Here is a 14346-nt window from a genome sequence, read left to right as displayed (position 1 = left end):
GGTTTCAATTCAATATACATTATTTCTGTTTTTTGCACGATTTTATTCTATTCAATATACATATACTGTAAATGATTTACTTATTTATTTATTATTATTATTTTTCTTTTATATTATGTATTGCATTGAGCTGCTGCAGCTAAGTTAACAAATTTCACGTCACATGCTGGTGATAATAAACCTGATTCTAATTGTTTTTAACTTTATTAAATATCAGAGATGGGTGCAGGTTTTGCAAAAGAATGTTTGGCTGGTACTGGGTAAACGGCATTTGATTCACCCCCCTTTTTCCAGTGGCCACCCATTTAAATTCTACTTACCCTTCCTATTCTGACATGTCGATCTGTGCCCTCCTCTGCTGCCGTGAAGCAACACCTCATACTCAGTCTGGGTAGTCAATGGCATTATCAATGATTTCTCTAACCCCCAGCAATTTCTCCCACCCTCCACCCTTCTCTCTTTTCTAATTCCCCATTCCGGCTCCTCTCTTACCCCTTCCCTTCTCCTCACTTGCCCATCACCTCCCTCTGCTGCCCCTTCTCCCATGGTCCATTCTCTCCTATCAGATTCCTTCTTCCTTTCACCTCTTTGTCCTACCATCTCCCAACTTCTCATTTTATCCCCCCCTTCCCCCTCATCTCGTCTCAACTATCCCCTGCCACGTTGTACTCCTCCTCTTCCCCCCTCCCCACCTTCTTATTCTGGTTTCTTTGTCCTTCCTTTCCAGTCCGGATGAAGGGTCTCGGCCCAAAGCATAGACTGTTCATTCCTCCTCACAGATCTGCCTGACCTGCTGAGTTCCTCCAGCATTTTGTGTCTGTTGCTCTGGATTTCCAGCATCGCAGAGTCTTTTGTGACGATGGTAGATGGAGATGTGGGGAAATATCCGGGAGTCTCCTCGGCCAGGATTGGCCACCGTTCTGAGGACAGTGTAGAGGTGGCACCCTGTACTCAATGTGTTGACAAAAGTTGTGAGCTCATAGTTAGTGGTTAAGTGAATGGCCTTGGGTGGATCCGGACACGAATCAGAATAGAGAAGAATGCCTTCCAAGGTTTGCTGTGGTATCTCAACTGCAGTGACACTATTCAGTTGACTGCTTCTGGCAACGATGACGTCCGTGGCTGAGTGGACCAAGTAAGTGTCGCGTTGCTGATGTAAAAGACAAAGATTAGCTTTGTCACATGGAGACTGAAACATTCAGTGAAATGTATCGTTTTTATCGGAGGTTGGTGCAGTGGCAGCCCACAAGTGTCACTGCTATTCTGGCGCCAACTTGAGCATGCTTTCAACTCGCCAAGCCTATCCGTAATTCTTTGGAATTGAGGGGGGAGCCGGAATACCCGGAAAAAACCTGCACGGTTATTTGGTAGTGTAGAAATTCCTTTCTGGCAGCGGTGGGAATTGAACCCATATCAGTGCTCACTGGCATTGTGGTAACTGTTTCTCCATGTCCCAGTCCCCTCGAACCTAGCTCCTGTTTATCTTTTTGAAGACTAGTTGCTTCCTTCCCTCTTCTCTTTCGCGTTAGTGGAGGACAGACCGGCTGCAGTGGGAGCCAGGGTAAAGCAATCCAATCCACAAGTATTTAGTAGCAAATGTTCTGTATTGCATTGACAGAGTGTTCCTGAAAACAGAGAAACATAACATGAGGTTGTATTTGAAAAGATTAGTCTTGTGTACTGTATGTTCCACAGATAGTAGTGAATAACAATAATTATTCTAAAGAGTCACAGAGCACTACAGCACACAAGCAGGCCCTTTGGCCCATCTGATCCATGCTGAACTATCATTCTGCCTAGTCCCATTGTCCTGCTCCTGGACCATATCTCTCCCTACCCCTCCCACCTATGTATTACATTGTATTTAGTTATTTTTATTTGGAGATTTATTCAGGGTAACAGGCCCTTCCGGCCCAATGAGCCCATACTACCTAATTATACCAACATGACCAATTAACCTACTAACCCATATGCCGCTGGGATGTGGGTGGAAATCGGAGAAAAGCAAAGTGATCATGGGAGAATGTACAAACTCCATACAGGCAGCAGTGGGAATTGAAACCAGGTCACCAGAGCTGTAAAGCGTTATGATAACTGCTACGCTACTCTGCCGCCCAAAATTATTTCCACCCTGGCCTCTTATCTCTTTTCACATGCCCATCATCCCTCGCCTGGTCCCCACCTCCTTCTCTTTCTCCTACGGTCCGCTCTCCTCTCCTGTCAGATTCCTTCCTCTCCAGCCCTTTACCTTTCCTACGTACCTGGCTTCACCTGTCACCTTCTGACTATCCACCTTCCCCTCACCCCCCACTTCTTATTCTGACGTCTTGGCCCTTCCTTTGCAGTCCTGAAGAAGGGTCTCAGCCTGAAATGTTGATTGTTTATTCACTTCCATAGATGCTGCCTGACCTGCTGAGTTCTTCCAGCTTTTTTTTGTGTGTTGCTTTGGATTTCCAGCATCTGCAGGTGTTCTCATTTATTATTTCCATAGGAGACAATCTCTCCCTCTTGAGTCTATGCCAGCTCACAAGCAATCCCATTCCCAGATATGATTCCTCCCACATTCCCATCATTAGGGGCAATTTAGAGCGGTGGCTTAACCTATCAACCTGTATGTCTTTGGGACACGGGAAGAATCTGAAGCAGCAAGAATAAACTCGTGCTGTTTCAGGGTGAATGCGCAAACTCAACACGGACAGCCATGAAGGTCAGAATTAAATCTGAGTCCCCGTGGCAGTGGTGGCAGAGTTGCAGGCCTGTGGGACACTGGTTAAGTGCAGGGGAGAGGGTGCTGAGGGAAAACCTAGCCATGGTTTATTGAATGGAGAATTGGGCCCCTGGGGCCGGAGGGTTTCTTCACTTGTGTTCTTGTATAGCATATCACTTACTGTGCATGAGGTGCTATAGGTCCACTATCGCAATGTAAGCTTGACGGACAACGTGGTCAGGGTGAAGGGAGATAAATCAAGCTGCAGTTGTTGGAAATCTCAAACAGAGAAGCTGGAAGAACTTAGTCAGGCAGCATCTGTAGAAAGAGAAGAGGTTGAAGGTCCTTCATCTGAGCTGTGTGAAGAACGTTTCAGTCAGAAACATACACCCATGGAACTCAGTTTAGTCCTGATGTTTGTTTAATTGTTCAAACACTGGCTTTTTCCATCACTGTTGCAAAGCCATCTTTCTCTTAGCCTGCCATATCATCAATGTAATGGAGCAGTTCACCACAAATATTGTTGAATGTAAGATATAACTGTGCTCATGGTATTGGTATAGAACACCTGACCCTTGACCCAGCAGGCCTACCTTTGAGTGCTCCACTCTCCCCACACCACAAAGATCTCCGACCTGTGAAATGTGCCTACTCTTCGTTTCTGGCAGACCTGGTCCCCTGAATGATCTTTATCAAAGTACAATGGGGTGAGGAGAGGAGCAGCACTGTAGCAATGCAGCAAACTCACACGCCCAGTAACCCAAGTTCAATCCTGTATGGAGATTGTGCATTCTCCCTATAATCACGTGGGTTTCAAAATCCTTCCACAACCCAGAAATTTTATTTTTCTTTATTGAGAGACACAGCACGGTAACAGGACCTTCCTGTCCATGAGCCCCAGCTGACCAAATAACTTACTTTGGACTGTGGAAGGAACCTGGTGCACCCGAGGAAACCAACACAGTCATGGTGAGGACATACAAAATCCCTCACAGACAGCGGCGGGAATTGAACTCTGGTTGCTAGCGCTGTAATAACGTCATGCTAACTGCTACGTCACCGTTCCACCTCAAATATGCAGCTGGGAATGTTAATTGGCCTGTGATGCAGAGGTTTGTGGGAAAATCAGGGGATATTATTGAACATATTTAAGTAGGTAAGTAAATAGAGGGATTGGAGCTGCACTGAGTTGGCAGAAGCCGGATAAGTTCAAAGTTCAAAGTTTTATTATCAAAGTACAGATATGTCACCAAGTGCAACCCTGAGATTTATTTTCATGTGTGCATATGCAATAATCCATAATAGAATAATAACCATAATAGAATCAATGAATGACGGCAGCAATGTGGGCTTTCGTCCCTTGTGCAAAAACAAGAAGAAAGAAACAGTAATAAATAAATGAGCAATAATATTGAGAACTGAGTTGATTGCCATCTTTTTATGTCAATAGGGAAGGTACAAAACCTCTATTTGTTGACTATTGAGGGCTTCAATCCACAGCTCAATGCTCCTGGGCTCCTGCACAAACACCTATGGAACAATTTCACTTCAAGACGAAACGATGAAGCATCAAGGTTAGGAGAAAGATGCGAAGATACATAAAGAAAAAGAGGAAAAGTAGGTTGCCTCGATAAAAAGAGATGGCCGGGACTCTTGTGGGCCTGAGGCATTAAATGGTCTATTTCTTCCAGTTGAATTCTATGTAAAATGTAAATTACCGCACAGCAGACAATTTTAATGACTGTGCAGCTGCTTTAATCTGCTCCGGGATTCAGGCTGTATTCTCTCCTGTAAGATTTGCATCAGGGCTGCACAGAAGAATTGATTTGCAGATGATAGTGGCATCAGCATATAGTAGAGTGTAGACTAACTCCCATAATGATACTCCTGGTGTGGAGCTGGTTGTGTGAAAGGTTTGAAAGTGCTTGGTGCTTGAGTCCAAAATTCGATCTGAAACATCCTTGAGTAATAACTAGAGATCGACGAATACTGGCCAATAGCAGAGAACATGAGAAGATTAGCTTTTTTATGTCACCCGTACATCAAAGTATACAGTGAAATGTGTCCTTTGCATCAACAATCTACACAGTCCAAGTATCTGTTGGGTTCCACCCGCAAATGTCATCACGCTTCCAGTACCAACATAGCATGCCCACAAGTTACTAAAGGTCTAACTCGTAAATCTTTGGGATGTAGGAGGAAACTGGAGCAAGCCACAGGAAAAATACAAGGTCACAGGAAGAACGTGCACAGGAAGACGGAAATTGAACTCTGATCTTACAACTAGTGCTGTAAAGCATTACTCGAACCATCTATTAATTCACACACTGGATTATAGACTAGGAATTGATAGACATTGGATTACAGACCTGGTTTGATGGGCACTGAATGATTCAGCAAAGATTGATTGTAGACTCAAGATTGAAGCCTACTGGATTGTGAACCATCAACTGATGGACCAAAGACCAGTGAAAACTGGATTGTAAACTGAGAGGCAGTATGGTTAAATCCGAAGGGATTACTAACTTCCCCATAACTTCCTCAATCACGTTCATGTCCAAAGTTTTAAAAAGGTGAAATTTTTAAAGTGGAGAGTTTTTGAGCCATTGATGCTGCCCATGTGGATACTGAACATATATCATAGAAACATAGAAACATAGAAAATAGGTGCAGGAGTAGGCCATTCAGCCCTTCGAGCCTGCACCGCCATTTATTATGATCATGGCTGATCATCCAACTCAGAACCCCGCCCCAGCCTTCCCTCCATACCCCCTGACCCCTGTAGCCACAAGGGCCATATCTAACCTCCTTTTAAACATAGCTAATGAACTGGCCTCAACAGTTTGCTGTGGCAGAGAATTCCACAGATTCACCACTCTCTGTGTGAAGAAGTTTTTCCTAACCTCGGTCCTAAAAGGCTTCCCCTCTATCCTCAAACTGTGACCCCTCGTTCTAGACCTCCCCAACATCGGGAACAATCTTCCCGCATCTAGCCTGTCCAATCCCTTTAGGATCTTATACGTTTCAATCAGATCCCCCCTCAATCTTCTAAATTCCAACGAGTACAATAGACTGTTTTATTTTTTTGTACATTATTATTGCACACTGGTATATTATTTTGCAAATATTATCAGTTAGTCTGCACACTGCTAAGTGTGTTTTTAAATGTTGCTGCTGTAATGAAAGAATTTCCCACAGGATTAATGAAGTATTTATTATTACTGTTATTAGTAGTAGGAGATTAATCTTAGGGAATGTTGCTGAACCAAGGCTTGAAATGTCAGTGGGTGAGTATTTTGAAAATAGTGACCATAAGTTTGTAAGCTTCATCATTATGGAAAAGCAAAGGGATTGACAGGAAAATAACATCCTGAACTGGGAGAACACTGGTTCAGTTCCATAAGGTAGGACAGGTAAACTGGGAACAGGCACTTTTAAACGAATTAAAGAGATTTGATGATTAGCTTTACGTGTACATTGAAACATCGAAATATACAGCGAAATGTGTCAGTTGTGTCAAATCAGATCAGCAAGGCTCATGCTGCAGGCACCCCGCCAGTGTCACCACATTTCTGGTGCCAACACAACATGCCCTCAACTTGCTAACCCTAAAGTTTGGAATGTGGGAGGAAACTGGAGCACCCAGAGAAAAGGCATGCGGTCATGCAGAGGACATAAAAGCTGGAATCGAACCCCAATCGGTGATCACTGTCGCTGTAAAGTCATTGCGCTAACCACTACGGCACCGTTGTGCTTTAGTAAGCCTCATGCGAGAAATAGAAATGGTTCAACTTTAAAACAACGGCAGTTCAGGGCAAGCAAGTTCCAATAACAGTTCAAAGTAAGGACGTCAATTCCAGGAATCTCGGAGGCTAGGGGAGGAAGGGGTTTAGATAGAGCAAAAAGGAAGCACAAAGCTGGTATAGAGAACTGGGAAAAGAAAAGTCTCAAAAGTATGTGTGTGGGGGTTGGGAGTGTTACTGAAAAAGGAATTTAGGACGAAGAGGAGGCAAAAAATAGAACTGGGGATGGATTAAAGGAAAGCTCCAAAGCATTTTGTGTGTATATTAAAGGCAAGAGGGTATACAGAGAAAGTGGGCAAAGGGAGTAACTGCATGGAACCAGAGAAGTAGGTGAAGTCTGCAATGGATACTTACCATCGTCCTTCACTATGGGGAAAGACGTTGCATCTCGAGAATCCAGGAAGGGTGGTGGTGAAATTCGAGAACGTGTTATAAGAATGTTTAAAAAATAGGAGGTATTCGATGATGTAAAAGTTGGATAAATTCCCAGGGCCTGATGAAAGTGCTGAAGCTCTGACAGATTGTTAAGTCTTCCCTGACTACAGATGTGTCGGAAGACTGCAGGACAGTGTATGTGATACCTTTATTCCTAAAGGGCAGCAGTGATCAGCCAGGTAACTATAGTGTAGAGTCTCAATGACAGGAAATCTCTTGGAAAAACTCTAAGGGATGGGATTAATTTACATTTAGAAAGACAAAGGTTAATCAGAGGGTCAACATGGCTTTGTTAAGGGCAGATCCTGCCTAGTCAATTTGATCGGATTTTTCAAAGAGGTAATGAAGTATGTTGCTGAGGGATGTCCTGATGAAGATTCTTGGCTTGAAATGTTAACTCCTTATTTCTCTCCGTAAACGCTGCCTGATCTGCTTAGTTCTTGCAGTATTTTGTGTGTGTTACACAGAACTTCCAGCATCTGCAGAATCTTTTGTGTTTATCCTTTGAACTTCCTTTCTCCCACCTTACTCTTGTATCCTCTTGCTGTAGATCATGGTTAATGGTCACTGGCCATCTACACTATCTGTGCCTCTCATAATATTATCATTTTACCTCTTAGCTTCATTTGCTCCAGGGAGAATGAGCCCAGCTTACCCTGATAATCAAACCCTCCCATCCTGGTAACATCCAGGTGAATCGTTCCTGCATCTTCTCCAGTTTAATCACGTCCTTCCTCCACTATATCACAAGCATGTGATTGCATTGGAGAGGATGCAGAAGAGATTCACCAGGATATCCTGGGATGGGGCTTTCCATTTATGAGACACTGGATGGCTTATGGTTGTTTTCCTTGGACCAGAGGAGGCTGAGGCGTAGACATACTAAAACATAGACTACTGAAGAGCACAGCAGAAGGCCCATTAACCCACAATGTTGTATTGAACCAACTAAACAAATTGTTATATGCCTAACTAAACTAATCCCTTCTGTCTGCATAATAATCTGTACATTCAGGCGCCTCAAATGCCTATTGATGTGTAAAAATGTCATGAAAGGCATAAAGATTGCAGATGATGAGAGATGTTACCTAGGATATTTGGAGTGTGGGACCATAGATATAGGAACAGAATTAGGCCATCGGGCCAACAGGGTCTGCTCCACCACTCGACCTTGGCTGATGTTTTTGTCAAACTCATTCTCTCACCTTCTCCCCATAACTGTTGCCTGGCTCTGTGACTCTCCATGAGCAACATCTCTTCTATTGGGTACATTTTATACTTAGTACTCAATGCCATCTTACAGTTAAATGACCCACAGAGTCATAGAACAACGAACCAGGTCCTATGACCACCAAGCACCCATTTTTAACTAATTAGCCCCTTTATATTCTCCCCACATTCCCATCATCCCACCCCGTCCCCTCCCATTCCTTCCTTCTACCACTCATCAACACACTACTGTGGTCTATTAACTTGCACTTCTTTGGGAGGAAACCAGAGCCGCCAGGGCAAACATACGGTCAGAGGGAGATCATGCAAACGCCACACAGACGGTAGCCGAGGTCAGCACTGAATTTGGGCTGCTGGTGTGTTTAGACCGCAGCTCCTAGTCTTATATTAAATACTCGCTAAGGTAAGTATTTAACTTTATGGTATTAATTTTACCACGGAAGTTGAAGCAAATGACCAACTCCCTTTCCAGGATGTGTTGATCAGGAGGAATCCAGATGGAAGTTTGGAAACATCGGTTTAATGGGAAGGAATGAATACAGACCAAATTCTCAATTATCACAACAATCACTCCAACTACACAAAGTTCTGTCTGAGCACTACTCACCGAGTGGAAACACACTGCAGTAGTTGGACCTCAAAAAGAAAGAAGAAAGTCGCCTCATCGAAGTATTCTCATGCAGTAGCTATCCAAAAAACTTCATCTGAAGGTATCTCGTTCTTGGAAACAACTTTTTAATTCCTACTGAATTGACAAGAGTCTAACCCTACCATACATCTGGGATATTCCGAAAATGACAGCAAGACTGCTCCAATTACTCAAAATAATGGTAGCACATAAACCCAACACAATCATCAGAATGCTTGTCTCGAGACCCAAAGATCCAATAGCCCACATGGAAAAAATAAATGTTATATACCCCAAGTCCAATTAGGAACTAATGCAAAAAGACAGCAATTGCTTGATGCTCAATTAATTCAAAAAGGACACATATTGCTGGGTCCCCTTGAACTGCGACCATACTAATGACAGGAAATTCTTCAACCATAGCGTTAGAACAAGGACAGTTAGGATGGGAAACAGCTTTTTCCCCTAGGCCAAGAGACTACTGAACTCCCTGCCTCCACCCAGGTCTCATCATATATGAAGTGCCAGTAGCATTACACTGTTTACTTTTTGACTTGTGTTATACTAAATGTCAATCTTCTAGAATATACTTTATTATTTCTTAATTTATTTGTAGTAATATTACTTCAAAGATCGTAAGATATAGGAGCAGAATTAGGCCATTTGGCCTTCGAGTCTGCTCAGCTGTTTCATCATGGCTAATCCAATTTTCCTTCACAGCCTCAGTCTCCTGCCTTTTCCCCGTATCCCTCCATGCCCTGAGTAATCAAGAATCTATCACCCTCTGCCTTAAATATACATAAAGACTTGGCATGCACAGCTGCTTGTGGCAACAAGTTCCACAGATTCAGCACTCTCTGGCTAACTCACCTCTGCTCTAAAAGGACATCCCTCTATTCTGAGGCTGTGTCCTCTGGTGTTAGACTCTCCCACCATATGAAACATCCTATGTTATGTGTTGTGTCTACTGTGTTGTGTACCTTGGTCTGGAGGAACATTGAGTCATTTGGCAGTTTACATGCATACGGTTAAATGACATTAACCTTGAACTTGTACAGCAGGGTATTGCAAGTTTGAATGCGACTCCTGTGGCTGCCATTAGCACAACACAGTGCAACATGTTTGCCAGCTGATTTGATTTCCTTTCTTCTAACATTTCCAACGTTCATCATTCTCTGGTTCAGGCTCCTGTGCCCACTTCTATGATTCAATATCCTTTGATAGTTATTTTATAGTCCAGTTTCCCTGACTTGTGATCCAGTGTCTATTGGTTTCTTGTTTACAGTCCATGTCCATGCTGGCTCTGTGGTACTTATCTACAGTATTCCAATGTAGTCAGGGTCTCCTTCACTCCACTCCATCAGGTAGTGTATTCCACACTCCGACCCACCCTCTGAATGTGAGATCCCCTCGAGAGGATGGTGTGAGCATGCAAAGGCTGTTTCCACTAGTAGAAGTGTTGAGGATCTGAGGGCTCACCCTCAGAATAAAGAGGCACCCCTTATGAACTGAGGTGAGGACAAACTTCTTCAGCTAGATGTTGGTGAATTGTCGCCACAGAGGATGGTGGGAGCCACATCGTTGGGTGCATTTAAGGCACAGTTCTTGATTGGTGGGGGGCATGGGCAAGGGTTATGGAGAGAGGACAGGAGAATGAGGTTGACAAACATTTTCTATGGTTGGATGGCTGAGCAGAATGAAGAGATTTATAAAGTAGTTAGCTTTATTTGTCATACGTTCATTGAAAATACAGAGAAATGCACCATTCTTCGTCAGGTTGAGTGAACTCGGCCTTTTCTCCTTGGAGTGACGGAGGATGAGAGGTGACCTGATCGAGGTGTATAAGATGATGAGAGGCATTGATCGTGTGGATAGTCAGAGGCTTTTTCCCAGGGCTGAAGTGGCTAACATGAGAGGGCACAGTTTTAAGGTGCTTGGAAGTAGGTACAGAGGAGATGTCAGGGGTAAGTTTTTTATGCAGAGAGTGGTGAGTGTGTGGAATGGGCTGCCGGCGATGGTGGTGGAGGCGGATACGATAGGGTCTTTTAAGAGTCTCCTGGGTAGGTACATGGAGCTTAGGAAGATGGAAGGCTATGGGTAACCTTAGGTAATTTCTAAAGTAATGTCGTAAATACATGCTTGGCACAGCTCTGTGGGCCGATGGGCCTGTATTGTGCTGTAGGTTTTCTATGTTTTAGGTCAAATCAGCAAGGATTGTGCTTCTGTCACCAACATAGTATACCCCACAACTCCCTAACCCTAACCATACATGTTTGGAATGTCAGAAGAAACTGAAGCACCCAGAGGAAACCCACGTGGTCACGGGGCGAATGAACAAACACTTTGCAGATGGGCAGGAATCTAACCCAAATCTCACTTGCGCCCGCAACATGTTGCGCTAACCGCTACACGACCGTCCTTCCCCCATCGGGCTGACTGGCCTGATTCTGTTCCTGTGCCTTGTCTGAGCGTGAGTTTCACCTGGAGAGATTGTTTGGGTCGCTGGGTGGTGGGAAGGGTTGACGGGACAGCTGGTGCATCCTCTCTGGTTGCATGGGAAGGCGCCAACAGGGGAGGGGGTGATGGATGGCGATAAGTGAATGCACCAGGCAGTGAGTGGCTCCTCCAAAATGAAATTTGAGTGGAAAGGGGCAGATCTGACTGGTAGTGGGTCATGTTGCGGCCAGTGGAAATTACAAAAGCTAATTCACTCAATGCAAAGGCCGGTGGGGCGGAAGTGGGACCTTCAAAGCATAAGTACATTTGATGAATGCGCTGTGTGAATGGGCACAGAGTACAAACGTTACAAACCCAGGAGTGCAAAGCCCAGAATGGCCTGCCGGGAGTAGAGGTGGAAGCAGGTATGATCGTGGTATTTTACACAGACACGGGAATGTCCAGAGAATGGACAGGTATGGATCATGAGCAGGTGGTTGGCTGAGGTTTTGTTCAATTGTGTTCAGCACCGACGTTGTGGGCCGAATGGCCTGTCCCGGTTCTGTACTGTCATTGATCAGAGGTGGAGTCTAGGACGGATCGAACTGCACCAGTGGTGATGGTGTTGGCTGTAAGGGAGAGGCGAAGGCGAGCAAATTACCAAAGCTGGATCTGAAAGAAATGTACACGGGAATAGTGAATGAGAAATGAGGGTCTTCCACTGAAGCTCGATGGGGAACACGCTTTTGCTGACTGGGCAGCCCACAGGACTCCATGTTGAAACCTGAAAAAGGGTTTGGGTGACCTGTATTTCCAGTCGCCCTTAATCTCTCTTCAGTTCAGATTTCATTTGTCACTTCCAGTTTCTGCTTGGCTGCTGGTGACTGGTGGAGTTCAGGAAGGATCGGTATTGGGACTGGTTCTTTTCAGGTTATATGTCAATGATTTTGATGACTGAATTGATGGCTTTGTGGCCAAGTTTGCAGACAATACAAAGATAGGTGGGGTGTAGGTAGTTTTGAGGAAACAGGGAGTCTGCAGCAGGAGTTAGACAGATAGGGAGAATGGGCAAAGTGTCAGATGGAATACGAGGGGAGATTGATAAGGTCATGGCCTAACGTAGAAGGAGTCAATTTTAGAAAACCTAGCACATTTATATTTCAACGTAGTCCCCTCCTACATTTACACACTTAGTCCAGCGGTCGTGGAGCATATGGATCTTGGACCTCCAGAAAGTGTCAACAGCAGGGGTGATTGATAAGTTCGTGGCCTAAGGTAGAGGGAGATAAGTTATACAGCTCTCTTTAAATGCACATGCAGTTCAACTCTTTGGGTGATTATGCAGAAAGTTTGAAGTTAATAACTCATCTCCTTCTACCCTAGGCCAGGAACTTATCAATCACCCCTGATGAGTTATTAACTTCAAACTTTCCGCATAATCAATCAAAGAGTTGACCTGCATTTGCATGTAACAAGAGCTGTATAACTCATCTCCTTCTACCTTAGGCCACAAACTTATCAATCACCCCTTGTATGGTGCTTGACCATGCACTTTGCTAGAAGGGATAAAGGCATAGACTATTTTCTAAACAGGGAGAAAATTCAGAAATCAGAGGTGCAAAGACAGTTGTGAATCCTTGTGCAGGATTCCCTAAAGGTTAACTGACAGGTTTGGTTGGTGGTAAGGAAGACAAATGCAGTGTTAGCATTCGTTTCAAGAGAATTGGATTCTTAAAGCAAGAATGTAATGCAAAGGCTTTATAGGACATTAATCAGACCACATTTGGAGTATTGAGAACAGTTTTGGGCCCCTTATCTTAGAAAAGGAGTGCTGGCGTTGGAGAAGGTCCAGAGGAGATTCATGAGAATGATTCTGGGAATGAAAGGGTTAAAGAGTGAGTAGCATGTGATGGCTCTAGGTCTGTACTCACATGAGGTTAGAAGAAATGGGGGGGGGGGATCTCATTGAAACCTATCAGTCAAAATGGAATGGCAGAGCATACCCTGGGCTGAATGGCCTAATTCCATTCCTTTGTCTTATAGTCTATTTGCAGCTCCAACAGGTGTGATTTGATTCCCCTTCTCCTGTCTCATCACTCTCTTCCCCTCCACATTACTCTGGCCACCACCCTTCTCCACTCTCAATCCTGATCCAGGGTTTCAGATCGACATATCACCAAAGTCCACAGATGCTGCCTGTCCCTATGTGTTCCTCTGGCAGATAGTTTGTGCTTCCAGGTTACAGCACCTGCAGTCTTTTTTTTTGTCACACTGGCTTTTGTTATTCACAGATCTTCACATTCTTCATGCCAGAGGATCTCCTGATCTCCATCCTATTGTAAAGTAAGGCATCTGTTAGTCTTGCGAGACCATGGACCTGCACCTGGAAAGTCTGCATTCTCCAGGGTGCAGGCCTGGGCAAGGTTGTATGGAAGACTAGCAGTTGCCCATGCTGCAAGTCTCCCCTCTCCACGATACCAATTTTGTCCAAGGGAAGGGCATTAGGACCCATACAGCTTGGCACCAGTGTCGTCACAGAGCTCTGGGTGATGAAGTGCCTCGCTCAAGGACACAACACGCTGCCTCGGCTGGGGCTCGAACTCGCCACCCTCAGATGGCTAGTGGAATGCCTTAACCACTTGGCCACGTGCCCACACATCCTATTGTGAGCCTTTTTTATTCTCCCCTACCGTCTCCTCTTTTCTTTACTGCCTAAAACTTTCCCCAATCTTGATGAAAGCTCAATGACCTGAAATAATAAACTTTTGTTTCTTTCCACTGACGATAGCTGAGCGGTTTGGGTGTTCTCTAATGCCAACTCTCAGTGTAAATGTAGCTCTGGACCGTGGATCTGGAGCTGGAGGCAGCAGCCTCAAGCACTGACGTAATACTGATGCTTGGCAGTGGGCATCAGTGAGTTGGCAGCAAAAATTAAAGGTAAACCAACTGAAGCAAAGTTGTTAGAGGATCAAGGAGAGGAAAACATACTGAATGATACAACCACTGGCTACTTTATTAGGTACACCTGCTGATTAATGCAAATATCTAATCAGCCAATCAAGTGGCAGCAACTCAATGCATAAAAGCATGCAGACATGGTCAAGAGG

The 14346-nt window shown here is 44.5% G+C and overlaps 1 protein-coding gene across 6 annotated transcripts in view; it reads left to right on the top strand.

The window, feature by feature from the left end:
- rnf24 (ring finger protein 24) overlaps nt 1–14346 on the top strand; it is a 173704-nt gene that overhangs the window by 78011 nt on the left and 81347 nt on the right. The window contains exon 2 of one of the 6 annotated variants that reach the window (XM_063047102.1): nt 4158–4324. The exons of 3 other annotated variants lie outside the window; for them this stretch is intronic. Coding sequence is in view for 1 of the 3 variants with exons in the window: in XM_063047098.1 (XP_062903168.1) it covers nt 5207–5280 (74 nt within the window). In the remaining 2 variants the exon portion in view is untranslated. Of the gene's footprint in view, nt 1–4157; nt 4325–5038; nt 5281–8661; nt 8886–14346 lie in introns of those variants that run through there. 2 more of the 6 variants (XM_063047098.1, XM_063047104.1) reach the window with 2 other exon arrangements.

Source organism: Mobula hypostoma, chromosome 4, assembly GCF_963921235.1.
Source record: "Mobula hypostoma chromosome 4, sMobHyp1.1, whole genome shotgun sequence".
Taxonomy (NCBI): domain Eukaryota; kingdom Metazoa; phylum Chordata; class Chondrichthyes; order Myliobatiformes; family Myliobatidae; genus Mobula; species Mobula hypostoma.
Note: the sequence above shows the minus strand (reverse complement) of the source record. Positions and strands in the feature narration are given on the sequence as shown.